Source organism: Amphiprion ocellaris, chromosome 21 (assembly GCF_022539595.1).
Source record: "Amphiprion ocellaris isolate individual 3 ecotype Okinawa chromosome 21, ASM2253959v1, whole genome shotgun sequence".
Taxonomy (NCBI): domain Eukaryota; kingdom Metazoa; phylum Chordata; class Actinopteri; family Pomacentridae; genus Amphiprion; species Amphiprion ocellaris.
The window spans coordinates 16,794,597-16,811,025 of NC_072786.1; the positions used below are offsets into that span (position 1 = coordinate 16,794,597).

A 16,429-nucleotide genomic window follows, 5' to 3' on the forward strand; every position below is an offset into this window, starting at 1 on the left:
GGCGTGAATGCAAGTGTGATCTCTCTATATTTAGCCCTATGATAGACTGGTGACCTGTCCAGGGTGTCACCTGCCTTCACCCTAAGTCAGCTGGGATAGACTCCAGCCCCCTGTGGTTCTAATGAGCATTAAATGGTGTATAGATAATGGATGGATGGTGACATATATCAAGAACAGAACAGCTATACTGTTTACAGTCACACTTTTCTTTAGTAGTGAGGTAAATTCATAAAGGATAACCCTGAATCTGAATTCTTTTTCAGGGAGGTTCAACCTCTAACCTGAACATGAACCTTTATGCTACCAAGAAAACCGCAGCTGAAGGCATGTTGGACATCGCTCTGTTCCTGGCAAACATCACACACATGAAGACTGTCATTGAACAGGGAGCTGGGTACAGGTACGAAAAGGAGGAACATTTTCCACGTCTGTAAAGAAAAAAGAATCAATCCTGTTAACAGAATTTGCAGCAAAGACAAAGTAGGAATTCCAGACATTTGTTATAACTGGGTTTCATTTTGTTTTGAGGTCATCTGAATCCTGCATGATCACATTTATTGCTGCCTTAAACTATTTGTTGAATGTGTCATTTATTCTTTTTCCCTGTGACTCTCAGGTACTATGCTGCTGTTCTGACCCTCATCTCCTTCTCCCTGGCTCTTCAGATAGTGGCTGGAATCCTGATCATTATAATCGGTGAGTTTTTCAAAATGAATCATATTAAAGAACCTCCCGCTTCATGAATCCATCTTCCATGTTTTTAACCACTCATATTAACACACTAATTCACTGATACATTGTTTTGTTGTGAAAATCTAGTTTGCACAGATTGAAAACCAGTGTCTTTAGATGCAAAACCTCAAAGTCACAAAACATTCATCAGTGCCACATGAAGGAAAAAAAGTGTTTCTCTGTTTTTTTGTGTGTGTAGTATTTTGTTCTTGTTTTGTCGTTATTTTTTGGATGTGTTTGCACATGTGTGTTGCAGCCCGGCGAGACCTCAACGAAGAGGCCAACCAGAAGCGCCTGGATAGCCTGAACAACATCACAACCATCATCATCTTCCTCATCTTCGTCACCAACATCTTCATCTCTGTCTTTGGGATGGAACGTACCGGCCTCTTTGCCAGGATGCATTTCTGACACTCTGATGTAGGAAATGATTCTCTCATTTAGGTCTTTTTGGAAATGACGACACCTCTCACACAAACACACACATCTGTGCAACTCACTGTCCTACTTACTGACGGTACTAATCAGCCACAGTGCTTTGACTGCATTCAGTATGAATGGAAGGGACCAACTAGATGTGTATGTCTGTCTCTATTTTTCTGCCTGTGTGTTTGTGTTCTGGTTGTGTGTGTAATGTATGAATGAATTATCCATGTTGTGTTTGTTTGGGTGTGTGTGCGCGTGTGTGTACAGCTCGTTGTGAGCTGACCCTCCTGCCCTCCTGTCGTCGGTGGTTAAACTGCCTGAACAATCTGATCACTGGCATCATCTTCCTCACGCTTATTGTCAACATCATCAAATCTGCCTTCGGGACACAACGCAGCTGTTTACTGCGATGGCTTTTCCAGCGCTTCTATCTATGAGACACATTTAGCAGACGTGCGTATGTACATTTAATATCAACATATTTCATGAGAAGCATTGGTCATGATGCAATTACTCTGCCAAGGAATGTGGTGGAGTGACGATCAGCATACGTTTATCCGTCCGTTTGTCTGTCTGTTAGCAACATTACTCAGAAACGGACTAACGGATTTGGATGAAATTTTCAGGGAAGGTCAGAAATGACACAAGGACCAACTAAGTAGATTTTGGCAGTGATGCGACTTTTAGTCTGAATCCATGGATTTGTTAAAGATTTCTGTATCATTGCTAGATAGCAGCACGATGTCACTGTAACTATGACAACAAGTGAACACTATCACATGATTGCGATCCTACTACAAATCCACCGCTGTGGACTTATTGGGATTTATCCATCGGAAATCATACAAGGAACAATTGATTAAATTGTGGGGCTGTTTCCGAGCCCCATCAATTCCCGCCATCCTCTACATATTTAGGTCACGCAATTCGGTATCCGTACATAACGTACACATGCAACACCCACTTGTGCTCAGCGCAAGGTCATTTTGTTTGTGGGTATATCAATGTAAAATGTCCACATTCTATGTGACAATTGACTTGAGGAAAGGCAGAAGTAAATGCCTTTATATCTTAACGCTTTTATTTTACGCCTCCAAGTTTAGAACAACCATTAAACACTATAAAAATGGATTTTAAAGTCACGGATGGGCTGTAAAGACAAGCCTATACCTGACTCACACACTGTAGCACTGCAATAGATTGATTTTTGCTGGAAGGTTTCTTGTCCGTTTTTCATACTCTTCTTATGTTTAAAAGCAGGAATTCATATCAATTGTCCATAAAACTTCTTAAGTCCAAAAGTTCAATCAGTACAACAATGTGGTGTTCACCTCAGTCAATAAAACTATTTGCAGTTACCTGTATTGTGATTACCAGCACAAAGGCGACACCTACTGGACCAAACAGTGTCCTGCATATACTTAGTCTTTTGACTATAGAAATGGCTTCTATACTGGACCGCTAGATGTTAGCTTTAAAGTTGCAGTTGCAGTAACACTGAGGTCTTCCAACAAGCTTTGTTTTCAGTTTGCAAAGATGAGAATTCACCTCAGAGCAAATTCAAGTCTGTTTGTGTCTTTAACTTTATAATCCAATAAAGTCCAGTCAAAATGCCCCAGAGACTAGACAGAGGTTGGAGGTCTGCTACCTGAACTGTACTGCTGCTTGTGTTACTGTACGTGGGTCTGTATGGAGTGAATGCTTGTATCATCCGTAAGTGTGTTTGTGGATGGGTGTGTTTGAAGTGTTTGAAATTGTGTGTTTGTGTGTCTGTCTGCGCGCATGTGTGTGTGCTGTAGCCCGCAGGGACCTGAATGTGGTGTCCAATCAGAAACGACTCGACTACCTGAACAACGTTGCCACAGGCGTCATCTTCGCCACCACCGTGATCAACTTCTTCATCAGCTTCTTCGGATCCAAGAGGACCGGCTTCTTCCGCTGGCTGCTGGCTCGACTCCACTTCTGAGACACACACAAACACACACAAAATCACAAATGCATTCACACACATGCACACATTCAAGTGACACAATGATCCAAAATGACGGATTTTGAAAAACTATTCACACATGTTCAAACATCACGTCTTATTTCTCATTCCAGCTTTCAAAACTGTAATCCAACTAAGACATTTTCACTTTAACCAACTGTGATGTAAATATGCATTATTTCATTTGCTGCAATAATGTGCTTGAGCAAAAATTAAACATATTTTTTTATTATTTGTGTCTGTATTTTTTACATTTTACATGTTTTTCCCCCTTGTTTGGTAACTGGTAAAATTACGAAACCTGTTTTATTTGCATTTACTTGAAAACATGTGTGACAGAAAATTATTTTTAGGTTCAATATCAGGAAAAAAGCAGAGTGAATACATGTGTACATGGCGTCCTACAGAAAGCTGAATAAATGAAATGATTTAACAGAAATCTGTGCTTTGATTATTGCATTTTTATTAATGATTATTACGGCTCAAATGAAAACTAGGTGGACATGAAGTGGACCTGTTATTACAAACTGTAGTATGTGTGCAAGTGTGTCCATGCATGCAAGATAAGTAACTTTTGCTCTTTATTTTGTGCATGGATTTGAAGTCAATAAAAATGTCCAAACTCTCAGTGTTTCAGCAACCTGGTGTAGTCTGAATCCTTTCTTTTTCTAACGTGTGTGTGTGTGTGTGTGTGTGTGTGTGTGTGTGTGTGTGTGTGTGTGTGTGTGTGTGTGTGTGTGTGTGTGTGTGTGTGTGTGTGTGTGTGTTTTGTAGGCCGTCGAGACCTGAACAACTCGACTCTGCAGAAGCGCCTCGACTACCTGAACAATGTAACAACCATCATAGTTTTCATCACCACAGCCCTCAACTTCTTTATTAGCACCTTCGGCATGCAGCGGACTGGATACTTCCCCTGGCTTATGATGCGCATTCACTGATACACAACACACACAAACTGACAACTATTACACTAATAAACTGCACTGCCACACACACACTTACAAAAGCTCAAAGGATTCATAAATATAGCAGATTTTTTTTTGTTGTTGCATAATTTAACCTAACACATATCTTTTTAAACAGATCTGCTGAACATTCCTTACATGTTAATACCAGCTTTAAAATGTATGAAACTGTTTGTTTTATTTTGTCTCCTCTGTGTCTAATTCTGGCCCAACAGAGACACATATTTCTTTCTTGAAATGACCCAAAAAATGATCAGAATGACATAAAAGTTGTTCAGAATTTCTTGAATTTGTCCAGAAAGTCTTGAAATGTGTCTGCATTCTTTGTCTTTTAAACTGTGACACCTGGATGGATGTAAAACTGATGTAGTTGCAGCTTTTAGCAGAACTCAAATGTGTTTTTCATCCATTAAAAATGACTCAAATGACATCTAAGTTGTCCGAAATTAGACGAAAATTGTCCCATATTTCTCAGAAATTGTCAGTAGTGACAAAAACCCACCAAATTACTCACACGATTAATGAAAATTGTCCAAAAATATGTGAAAATCATTGAAATGACTAAAAAAAGTTCAAAATACCTCAAATTTGTCCAGAATGTCTAGAAATCAGTCTGTATTTTTTGTCTTTTAGACTGGATGTAGTCAGAATGCATCAGAAGACTTTTTTTTCATAAAAAAAGCTTACATCTGTCTAAGGAAATGCATACACAGCAATGTAAATTAGATTTTTTGCATGCGATAACCCCTCTATTGCATTATACATTCTCCTTTTTCAGACTAACACAGGCTATTGCTGCCATCTAGTGAAAGAATTTAGGATCACTGGTGCAAAATGAATAAACTGTATCTCAAATATGAGCAAGAACTGTTTTCTGTTATTATCATTATGAATGCCAGGTATTTCACCAAGTCATATAGACTTGTTTCGTTTGTCCCATCACAATAAGGTCAGAACTCATGCAACCTGCTCTTCTACTTTGTTGTTTTAACGGTCTGCTAAGTTCAAAAAATAAAGTGCAGGGAGAAGTATCTGTCATGTAATACCACACAATGTCAATTTTATCATTATCTTCTATATAATTTCTACTTTATATTGTTTACTCGTGATTTCTGTTTGGCCTCTGCTCTAATTTTGCTGATTTTCCAGGTCCCAGCAATAAACAGCAACCTGCTACATTTTCCTCCAGAATGTTTGAATAAAACATCGAGGTCATAATGATGAGGCAGCAATATTACATTTTAAAGCTTTGAAGAAACTTTATGATACTTAAGATTGAAAGTGAACTCTATAACATTCCTGAACAAGCAGGAAGTTTTAATGTGTGCACATACTGTTGGGGATCTCACTGCCTTAGAAGACAATTTCTGTCTATAAAACTTGCAAAATTAGGCACAAATTTTCAAAAATATGATTGTTTAAGATGTCTTCTATTAAGAATAAGTCATGCAAAAACAGTCTGGAGTTGGTGATGGTATTTTTGGTTGATTGTGGTTCATGATGTGCTTTTGCCTTTGTGATTACCAAAATAAATGTCGACAAAAACAAAGAGAGAAAGACTACAACAAAAATCTCAAAACATATATACAATTTACTCATTTTTCCATTGCTTTAAAATGTGGTTTACCTGCATTTTGGTTGAAAAATGAGCAGAGTTAAATTAACAACTTGATGAAACATGTTCAGTAGCTCAAGTTCAGGAGCAGGATCACACTTCAACATTCCCCTTCCTGTCCTACGTCTACTACTCTGCCCTTCCCACTTGTTCCTTCTCGCTTCCTCTGCACAGATCAACACACACCATCAATTCGTCACGCTGCCAGTGTGAAGGTTTTAGAAATCTCTGACTCATCCATCAGCCCTCCATGAGGAAACATTCAGCCTGGCTCCAGATCTCCTCCACGCCTATCAGCTCAGTCCACAAGGAGGCCTGGACACAGGGAAATCGGTATCGCTCCAGAAACGCCATTAACTGTGTGGCTCGCCCTGAAGAAAGACTCCTCTCTCTGTTCTCCACTGCATCAGACACTCCTCATCCAATCCCAGCTACAACCAGGGAAGACCAAAACGTCACAGGGCCATTCCAGGATTGGAGAACATTTGGGCTTGAAAATTTTTGAAAAATAAACCTTCTCTTTTAAACTTTTCTGCCACATATTCATTAATAATAGGTAATAAACTATCAAAGAACAACACCATTAGCTAACACAGTGTAGCATTAGAACACAGGAGTGATGGTTGCTGGAAATGTTCCTCTGTACCCCTATGGAGATATTCCATTAAAAATCATCCGTTTCCAGCTAGAATAGTCATTTACCACATTATCAATGTCTAGACTGCATTCCTGATTCATTTAATGTCATCTTCACTGAAAAAACTGCTTTTCTTTCAAAAATAAGGACATTTTTAAGTGATCCCAAACTTCTGACAGTAGTGTATATACAGTTACATTAAGTACATTAGAAAAAGATGAGTTGATTTAACTAAACTCTTTTATGATGATTTACAGTGTAGGTCACAGATTCAGTGTTTAGACGGAAATAAAATGTGAGGGAAACTGGATCCTGTTGTGTTTTAGTAACTTTTTTCAGGAATAGGAGGAGGAGATGGAGGCATGGAAGAAGACTCATTCCCAAGAAATGAAATGACACACCTAAAACAAAACTAATGCGAAGGACATCATTTGTTTTCCCGGTCAACACAACATCTGTGCAGGTAAAGTTCATCTACTCTGATTACTATTTGAGTTTTACACAGATATTTCATGTCCTTCCTGTTGAGTCTGCTATGATGAATACAAATACTTCCAGATTGTTTATCAGTTTAAATAACAGTGCAGAAAGTGAGGACATTTTTTTAAGTGTATATATAATAACAATAAACTCACTACAACAGATGCCAGAGCTAAATAAACACTCTTTAGGTTGTGTTTTACAGTGACAGGAAACACTGCAACTTGTATATATAATGACACTTTTGGTAAACTAATTACAGGCTGACTTTATTTTTAGTTTTACGGACATGTATACTGAGCTCAAATGCTGTTTTCTTACAGTTTGACTCACTGCCAGCATTCCTTACCGTCCCCATTTATTTTCCCGATTCAGAGCATAAATCTATTTATAGCCTAAACGTTAAACTTTGCTCCTGGTGTCAGTGTTTGAGAACTCTGGTTTGCTGCTGGATGCTTCTCATGGATCTCACTGAGTTCTGAGTGTAACTAAATGCCATTTCAGCTGGTGATTTTCCACAGAAATTTCTCCCTGTTACTGATTTCATCACTGCAGTGAGCCTACAGAGAAAGTCTATTAAACTCCTCCACCATGATGTTGTTGTGGTGTTATTTAAGGACACTAAATATGAATGGCTTTGTAATTTGAGTCTGCAAGTCTTTCCTGATGTCTCCATCCAGCCTCATTTCAGGGCTGTATTTGTAATGTACATTTCCCCAAATATACTCAAAAATTCAAAATGTAAGGTAAACTGGAGGATAAGATGCCCCTCTTTATGACAGTTTGTGCTTGTATACTTATTTTGCTACTACCATGCTGCTGTAAGTGAAAACATCGTATGTACTAGGTTGATAATATATTGAGCATTTAGCTACATTTTCAACTGAAATATATAACTGTCATTTTGCTCAGATTATTGATATTTTTGGGGTGATGTGCTAAACTTATACACGCACACACACACACACACACACACACACACAACTGACACGTTGTTTGTGCAGTTGTTTAGGAACTTCACTCTTTGAATACAGGCTACAATACAGCAACATACATACATCAAACCTGCAAATTATGGATGCTAATAGCTTCAAAAGGCAGGAGTCAAATACAGGGTGGGCCATAAGTTCCCATGCATAGGAAAAATAAACATTTTATGTTGGACAACTGTTTTTATTTATATAATGTGCTCCATATGATTACCATTGTTTCAAAAACACGTATTAATACGTGTTTTCCACTGTTGATGAACTTGCATTAGCACAGTTGAAGTTATACTTGTAATGGCGTTGGTGATACATTCCTTGAGATGTTTTATGTCTTCTATCTTCACCTGACACCCCATGGCCTTCAAGTGCCCCCAAAGATAGCGTCAAACACATCTTCTAGGGTATCTGAAACATAAAAAATATACATTATACATTTTCTTATGTATGGAAACTTATGACCCACCCTGTAAAGGTAATTAGATCTTTAAACAAACCAAACTCATACAGGGGAAAATGTGTCTAAAATTGTACGGTGCTTATTAATTTTCAACATTTTTGTTGATTTGAATTCATAAACTACAACCATTGTATTGTTTCTTTCCTCAGAGACATGGCCTCCGTTGACTTCCATTGTGAAGATCAGCCCAGATGTTCGATCTGTCAGGATGCGTTCACTGAACCCGTCTCCACTCCATGTGGACACAACTACTGTAAGGCCTGTATCACCGGGTACTGGGACAGCAGCAACCTGACACAGTGTCCCCTCTGTTTGTAAAGGTTCTCCAGCAGACCACAGCTGCAGGTCAACACAGCATTCAGAGATATGGTGGAGCATATCAACAGCTTGATTGTGACGGGTGGAGATGAGGTCCTTGCCAAACCAGGGGAGGTTCCCTGCGACATCTGTCGCAGACCGAAGCTCAAAGCTCAAAAGACGTGTCTCTGGTGTGTTCAACCTCATACTGCCAGACTCACCTGGAGCCTCATCAGAGAGTTGAAAGGCTTAAAAGGCACAGTCTGATCAATCCTGTATCAAACCTGGACAACAGAGTGTGTAAGAGGCATCACAACATGTTGGAGTTCTTCTGTCATTCGGACCAGGAGTGCATTTGTTTCACGTGCTTGAAAGATGACCATGTGGCGCATGAAGCCGTTCCGTAGAGAATGTGTTCAGAGAGAGGAAAGCCTGGCTTGAGAATGCAACGTCAGAGATGGAAGTAATGGAAAACGCTAAGTCCAGTAGTGCTCAGGGAATCAAACACTCAGCTCAACAGAGGAAGGAAGAATCAGAGAGGGAGAATGCAGACATCGCTAATCTTTTAGGCACTCTGGTGGGAACTCTGCTACAAAGCCAGACCGAGCTGATTTCGTTGATCGAAGAGAAGCAGAAAGCAGCGGAGATGCAAGCTGAAGACCTCATAACACAGCTGGAACAAGAGGTTGCTGAGTTGAGGAGGAAAAGATCTGAAATGGAGCAACTCTTGCAAACAGAGGACAACCTCCACCTCCTGCAGAGTTGGCCGTCGCTCAATTTCCCTGCACATGCTGAGGATCCTCTAAAGCCTCTGTCCCACTACAACCCTCCTTTTACACCAGACTTCTTGGACATTGGTCAGCAGACATACAGTGGGGATCGAAAGTTTGGGCACCCCAGGTAAAAATTTGTATTAATGTGCATAAAGAAGCCAAGGAAAGATGGAAAAATCTCCAAAAGGCATCAAATTACAGATGAGACATTCTTATAATATGTCAAAAAAAGTTAGATTTTATTTCCATCATTTACACTTTCAAAATAACAGAAAACACAATAATGGCGTCTGCAAAAGTTTGGGTACCCTGCAGAGTTAATACCTTGTACTGCCCCCTTTGGCAAGTATCACAGCTTGTAAACGATTTTTGTAGCCAGGTAAAGTCTTTCAATTCTTGTTTGAGGCATCTTCGCCCATTCTTCCTTCCAAAGTCTTCCAGTTCTTTGAGATTACTGGGCTGTCTGTCACATGCTGCTCTTTTAAGATCTATCCATAGATTTTCAATTATGTTGAGGTCAGGAGATTGTGAAGGGCAAAACCTTCAGTTTACGCCTCTTGATGTAATCCACCGTGGATTTTGAGGTGCGTTTAGGATCATTATCCATTTGTAGAAGCCATCCTCTCTTTAACTTCAGCTTTTTCACAGATGGCACCGAGTTAGTGTCCAAAATTTGCTGAAATTTTATTGAATCCATTTTTCCTTCTACTCGTGAAATGTTCCCTGTGCCACTGGCTGCAATACAACCCCAAAGCATGATTGATCCACCCCATGCTTAACAGTTGGACAGAGGTTCTTTTCATTAAATTCTGTGCCCTTTCTTCTCCAAACGTACCTTTGCTCATTCCGGCCAAAAAGTTCTATTTTAACCTCATCGGTCCATAGAACTTGTTCCCAAAATGCATCAGGCTTGTCTATATGTTCATTTGCAAACTTCAAACGCTGATTTTTGTGGTGAGGACATAGAAGAGGTTTTCTTCTGATGACTCTTCCATGAAGGCCATATTTGTACATGTATCTCTTTATAATGGAATAGTGTACCACAACTCCAGCGTCTGCCAGATCTTTCTGGAGGGATCGTGCAGCCAAACGTGGTTTTGACTTGCTTTTCTCACAATCCTCCGAGCTGTTCTGTCTGATATTTTTCTTGGTCTTCCAGATCTTGCTTTAGCTTCCACTGTTCCTGATGACTGCCATTTCTTAATTCCATTCCGAGCAGAGGATATTGACATCTGAAAACGCCTTGCTATCTTCTTATAGACTTCTCCTGCTTTGTGAGCGTCAGCTATTTTCAGTTTCAGTGTTCTAGACAATTACTTAGAAGAACCCATGGTGCTGATTGTTGGGGCAAGGTCAGATGAGTCTGGGCATTTAAAACCTTTGAGATTGACATCACCTGGTCTTTCCAGACGATGATTGTGAACAATCCATGACACTGTCAGGTCTCAGCTTTACAAAGAGGGTGGTGCATAAACACTGCAGGGTGCCCAAACTTTTGCAGACGCCATTATTGTGTTTTCTGTTATTTTGAAAGTGTAAATGATGGAAATAAAATCTAACTTTTTTTGACATATTATAAGAATGTCTCATCTGTAATTTGATGCCTTTTGGAGATTTTTCCATCTTTCCTTGGCTTCTTTATGCACATTAATACAAATTTTTACCTGGGGTGCCCAAACTGTCGATCCCCACTGTATGTGGGGATGGTGAAAAAGTCTGTCCTCAGATGAAAAAGACGCTCAGCAATGAGATGGAGATGCTTACTCTCGAGGTCAGGCTGTCTGATGGCTGCAAGGCTGTGAAATAGGCTGATGCAGCTGAAAAGCCAATGACAGATGGTTTTATTCAGGAATAGTGGAATCTGCCTCAGGACAAGCTGATGATGATCCAACAGTGGGATGCCGTGAACGTGACTCTGGACGCCTACTCGGCCAATTCCAAACTTATGGTGTCTGAGGACGGGAAACAGCTGACATTCAGGCAAAGCGGCCTGTTTTTTCCTGCTTTATTCAGAAGAAAATTTGAATGTCGACCATTTGTTATTGCGGTTTTCCTCAGGCAGGTTCTACTACGAGGTTTGGGTCAGTGGAAGCAAATGCTGGCTCTTGGGAGTTGTCAAAGAGTGTGTTGACCACTTATAATAATGTCTGATCCCTCGCCTGAGGAGGGAGCCTGGACATTTGCTGCAAGATACACCCTGTTTGATGAGTTATATCGTGTCAATGCCAGCGACGGTCCTCCTCCTAACGTGATGCAGAGGCTCCAGACAGTCGGTGTGTTTGTCGATTATGAGGGAGAGATTTCCTTCTATGATGTGGACGCCAGGACTCTGATGTACTCCTTCACAGGATGCAGCTTCACTGAGACAACACCCACACTGAAAGCCTTTCTCTATTCTATGGCAGGTTCTCCTGTAAGCAGCAGGCCGAAACTCTATCCTTTTTTTGGAATCTTTGATGGTGATCCCGGCAACATGCTCGTGATCTCTCCTGTAAGTGGTGCAATTGAAGGTGCCAGGTCTTTCAAATGGGTTTCTCCTTTCAGATTTTAAATGTACAGCTCCGTTTATTAATATGAAGGCATGAATGCTAACCAGTATATAAGGCAGTGGAAGTATTAATATCACAAAAAGCCAATAAAACTCAGCATAATACAAAAATATTCGTTTTATTTCTGTTTTTGTAGCCACTTGGCATGATCATGTCAAGAGGCACGAAAAATACAAGGTGGCTCATTTATAGAAATACAAGTTGCAATCCCTCTGTTTCATCAGAAGGTGGCACCATTGTTTAAATAAATGGTTGTAGTCTGTAGAAAAATGAAAAGACAAATTGTGGACAGTAGCATCAGGGGAACCAACTACACTTAAGAATTTCATTTTTGGCTTTTCAAACATAATTAATATTAGACTTGCAGTTGTCATTGCCGACAAACAACTTTTTTCTCATCTTTTTTTTCAATCTTTTTGATCAGTTATGTCTTTGAATTTAAGGCAAACATTTGTGGATGTATCATATGTAAAATAAAAATGTTAATTTAGATGTAGTACATGGTTACAAATGCTTTGTTCATGTGGAATCCTCAAGTGTGCTTAATTTTTTGTCATCATTTTTGAAAGCAAATCATCATCTGGCATGTTTGGTCAAATCGTATCTGTTAAAAAAAAGGTTCAAAATAAAATGGTTTATGAAGCATGAAACAGGTATGTACTAAACTGCTTAATAAAAGCGCATTTATTGAAAATTATCTTCTCCATGTTAATTATTGTACAATTCCTCAAACTGCAAAGAGTTCTTCTGGGGCTGCTGTGACGTAGTTTACCTTGTCAGTTGCAAAATTTGGTGGTGGATTTGCTGTAATAAAGTTATGAAAGGCTTTCGTTTTTAAAAAAAATGCCAAGCTGACACAATTTATTAGAGCCAGAAACTGTTAAAACAGATGAAGCTGTCAGATTATCAGTTTCCTAAAGGTCTTTCAACAAATCGTGTGCAGTTCTGTCTGGAAAATGAACCACATCTAAACTAAAAACTAAAATCATTTTGTTTTTGCCAACAAAAAATTCTGCTCCTCGGCACAACTGTGAAGCTGAAAATTCAGGGACTTTTCTGTTGAACTGCAGGCTGTGTTTACACTGAGCAGATCGGAAAAAGATTTGAAAATGTAAGTAGTAAAACATTAATTGTATGCAGAATCATTATTTTTTCCAGTATTGCTAAAACCTGAGAACATTTTGAAAAATGTTGTACATGTTGATTCTAGTTTTTTTTTTTTTTGAAAAAAAAAGAAATTTAATTTTAGATTTTTCTTTTTTCATAATTTGTCTTTTTTTTTTTTAAATGTGTCATTATACTTATATCATACAGCACCTAAGGCATGTTTGTTTTCTCTACTTCTATTCATTGCTTTGCTCTTTCCATAGGGGTTCAGGATTTTATATTGCAGTGAAAAATGAGCCCACAATGAGGAAAAATGCAGCAGGAACAAAAAATTCCCAGACACTACTCGGGGTTGAGAAGGTTAAAAGTTTAATAGCACTTCATGACACTACGGCTTCAATCCTTTATCTTTACACTACTGAATTTTGTATTTTCAGACCTACAAACCTTGATTTCAAGGAATTTAAGAAATTTTTACAATGACAAAAAAAATGGACATAAGAGCTACTAGCAAGTAAAATAAATTCTCACTGTTTGTTGTGTTAGCGGTGCAGTTCAGAAGATTACGCTGGTCCACCACTCCTGGTGTGTTCCTCTCAAGGGGAACTTTAGCCAACAGCCTATTTATACCTCAGCTGTCTGTCTGACTGGCGCCCAGGGAACTGGGACACTGAAAATGTGTGTTTGTGTGTGTGTGTGTTTTCCTCACTGTCTAGTTGGAGCGATTTCTTTAGATTGATGTGTAATTGTGCGTGAGAGAGACAGACCGACGACAGGGACCTGAGAGATGAGAGTGAACAGTACGGAAATGTGTCACACACTCTGGTTTGATTCCGTATGTAGGTCATTCACTCATCAAACATACTGAGAACATGTCGTACATATCTGACATAGCATCACGCTGACAGATATTCAGTTAAAGTGAAGAGTTTTACACTACCGTTCACAAGTTTGGGGTCACCCAATTTCATGTTTTCCATGAAAACTCACACTTTTCTTCATGTGCTAACATAATTGCACAAGGGTTTTCTAATCATCTATTAGCCTTTCAACACCATTAGCTAACACAATGTAGTATTAAAACACAGGAGTGATGGTTGCTGGAAATGTTCCTCTGTACCCCTATGGAGATATTCCATTAAAAATCAGCTGTTTCCAGGTAGAATAGACATTTACCACATTAACAATGTCTGGACTGTATTTCTGATTGATTTAATGTTATCTTCATTGAAAAAAATGCTTTAAAAAAATAAGGGCAAACTTCTGAACTGTAGTGTATGACAATGAATCACCAAATAACAGGGTTAATATGACTACAAATCAAATTTACTGAATTATAAGCAGGTTATGGTTAAAAAATGACTCAAATCTGTGACATATCAACACCTGAGAGGTATTTATTGAACTATAATTTTACAGCTTATGCTGACATACACTACCAGTCAAAAATTTGGACACACCTCATTCAATGCTTTTTATTTATTTGTATTGTTTTCTAAATTGTAGATTAATAGTGAAGATTAACACTTTTTTTGTTTATAACATAATTCCATATGTGTTCTTTTATAGTTTTGATGTCTTCAATATTAATCTACAATGTACAAAATAATTAAATAAAAACCATTGAATGAGAAGGTGTGTCCAAACTTTTGACTGGTAGTGTAGCTTGCAATTACTCATCTATGAATTTAACTCCAGTCATTTTCTCCTCCTATAGTGGCCAACTCACATTCTAGTAAAAAATGAGTCATAACACATTCAAATCCTGTATGTTATTCAAATAATTGAGAGCCATTACGGAAAATTGAAAAAAAAAAAAAAAAAAAGGCTGACAAACTATAACATTATGCTACGTCCTGTTCTTAATTCACTTGATTTGGACTCGATTTAGGTGATGAGTACTACATGCTGGTTATATGACATTTCCAATAGCTGAAATTTGGAGCTGTTGCAGTAAAAACACTGGTACAGATAATGACTTTAGCTGTCAGGCACTCATTAAGATGGTTTTGTCTTTAAGGTCCTGAGTGTAATTCTTTTAAAAAATAATAATAATAATAATAATACATCAGAATAATAATGCATCAGAATCAATGTTGTTGTTAATCACTCGCACGTGCCAGATTGTGATAATCCAAATTTTTTTTACACATAACACACTATATGGAAAATAATTAATTTTTTTGACAGTTTTGTCATAAAGAAACAACTGTTGCAACATGTAAACAAATTGGCATTCAGTGTCACTTGTTTAAAGCGATGTCTGAGGGTTAACAGTGTCTCTTTGCAGCAATCACTACAGTGCAATGGAGCATTTGGTACACCTGTGTTTGACATGTCAGATTGTGTGCTAGGTCCACGTCTTTGGCCATGAACTAGTTTTGAAACAAACCAAACAATGAGCAAGATAACTGAGCTGATAGACGGTTACATAAAAGTTCTTCAAAAGTCTCCCTGTTGTTGTCCTGTGGGTACAGACTGATTATCGGCACGATTTCTGTGACAAACCTGTTTTCTTGAGTACATGTAAATATAAGGTGACCAAATGCAGTATATATGATGTAAATATAGTACCCCAGGCCTGATCTTTCATTGAACCAGAGGTACAATGCCACAAAGTGCATTTGCTGAAGTACTGCACTTAAATGCAGTTTAGGTGTCTTTATCTTTTAATTGGATAAATAATGTGATACAAACACTTTGAGAGGGCCATTCTGCATGAGTACTTTTAATTCTTACATGTGTGAACAAAAGTTTACATACACAACTGTTCAAAAGTTTGGGGTCACCCAGACAATTTCATGTTTTTCATGAAGACTCACACTTTTATTCATGTTCTAGTACAATTACACAAAGGTTTTCTAATCATCAGTTAGCCTTTCAACACCATTAGCTAACACAATGTAGCATTAGAACACAGGAGTGATGGTTGCTGGAAATATTCCTCTGTACCCCTATGGAGATATTCCATTAAAAATCAGCTGTTTCCAGCTAGAATAGTCATTTACCACATTAACAATGTCTAGACTGTATTTCTGATTCATTTAATGTCCTCTTCATTGAAAAAAGCTGCTTTTCTTTCGAAAATAAAGACATTTCTAAGTGACCTCAAACTTTTGAACGGTAGTGTACTTATAAAGACCATGCATATCATGATAGTCTTGATTTTCCAGTGACTCCTATAACTCCTCTGACCAAAGAACTTTTCTCCAGAAGGCCTTTTCTAAGTCTATGTGATCATCTGCAAGCCTGAATCAAGCTTTAAGATGCCATTTCTGGAAGAAAGGTCTCCATCTAGCACAGCAAACTCTCAGCCCCTGGCAATGTAACTGACACCTGTGTTCCAAATCATCCTGACCTATTGTCTCTCAGCAGAAGGTGATACTTTTGTGTTTTCCTGATTGTATCAGTG

General features: G+C 38.5%; 1 protein-coding gene and 1 pseudogene across 7 annotated transcripts; both read left to right on the plus strand.

Moving 5' to 3' along the window:
• Positions 1-231: 231 nt before the first annotated feature.
• Positions 232-4,973, plus strand: LOC111575148 (ninjurin-2-like). 7 transcript variants are annotated; one of them, XR_008600121.1, is made up of 5 exons: positions 235-400; positions 617-696; positions 989-1,152; positions 1,426-1,615; positions 2,958-3,099. XR_008600121.1 is itself a non-coding variant. In XM_035952752.2 (4 exons), the coding sequence occupies exons 1-3, from the start codon at positions 288-290 to the stop codon at positions 1,593-1,595; spliced, it is 363 nt and encodes a 120-aa protein (XP_035808645.2). In that variant the 5' UTR covers positions 232-287; the 3' UTR covers positions 1,596-1,615; positions 2,958-3,099. The 7 variants fall into 7 exon arrangements, 6 of the variants coding, with proteins under 6 accessions (XP_035808645.2, XP_035808646.2, XP_023135862.2 ...); XM_035952752.2 differs by lacking the exon at positions 989-1,152 and having other exon boundaries at positions 232-400; XM_035952753.2 differs by lacking the exon at positions 989-1,152 and having other exon boundaries at positions 232-400; positions 1,426-1,611.
• Positions 4,974-6,718: 1,745 nt separating this feature from the next.
• LOC111575145 (E3 ubiquitin-protein ligase TRIM41-like) lies at positions 6,719-12,534 on the plus strand (annotated as a pseudogene).
• Positions 12,535-16,429: the final 3,895 nt, after the last annotated feature.

Excerpts from the sequence above, each read along its gene's own strand:
- LOC111575148 (XM_035952752.2), top strand. The coding sequence starts at position 288 with ATGAACCTTTATGCTACCAAGAAAACCGCAGCTGAAGGCATGTTGGAC. Across the intron at positions 401-616 it reads GAACAGGGAGCTGGGTACAG|GTACTATGCTGCTGTTCTGA; the intron begins GTACGAAAAGGA and ends TGTGACTCTCAG. Across the intron at positions 697-1,425 it reads AATCCTGATCATTATAATCG|CTCGTTGTGAGCTGACCCTC; the intron begins GTGAGTTTTTCA and ends GTGTGTGTACAG.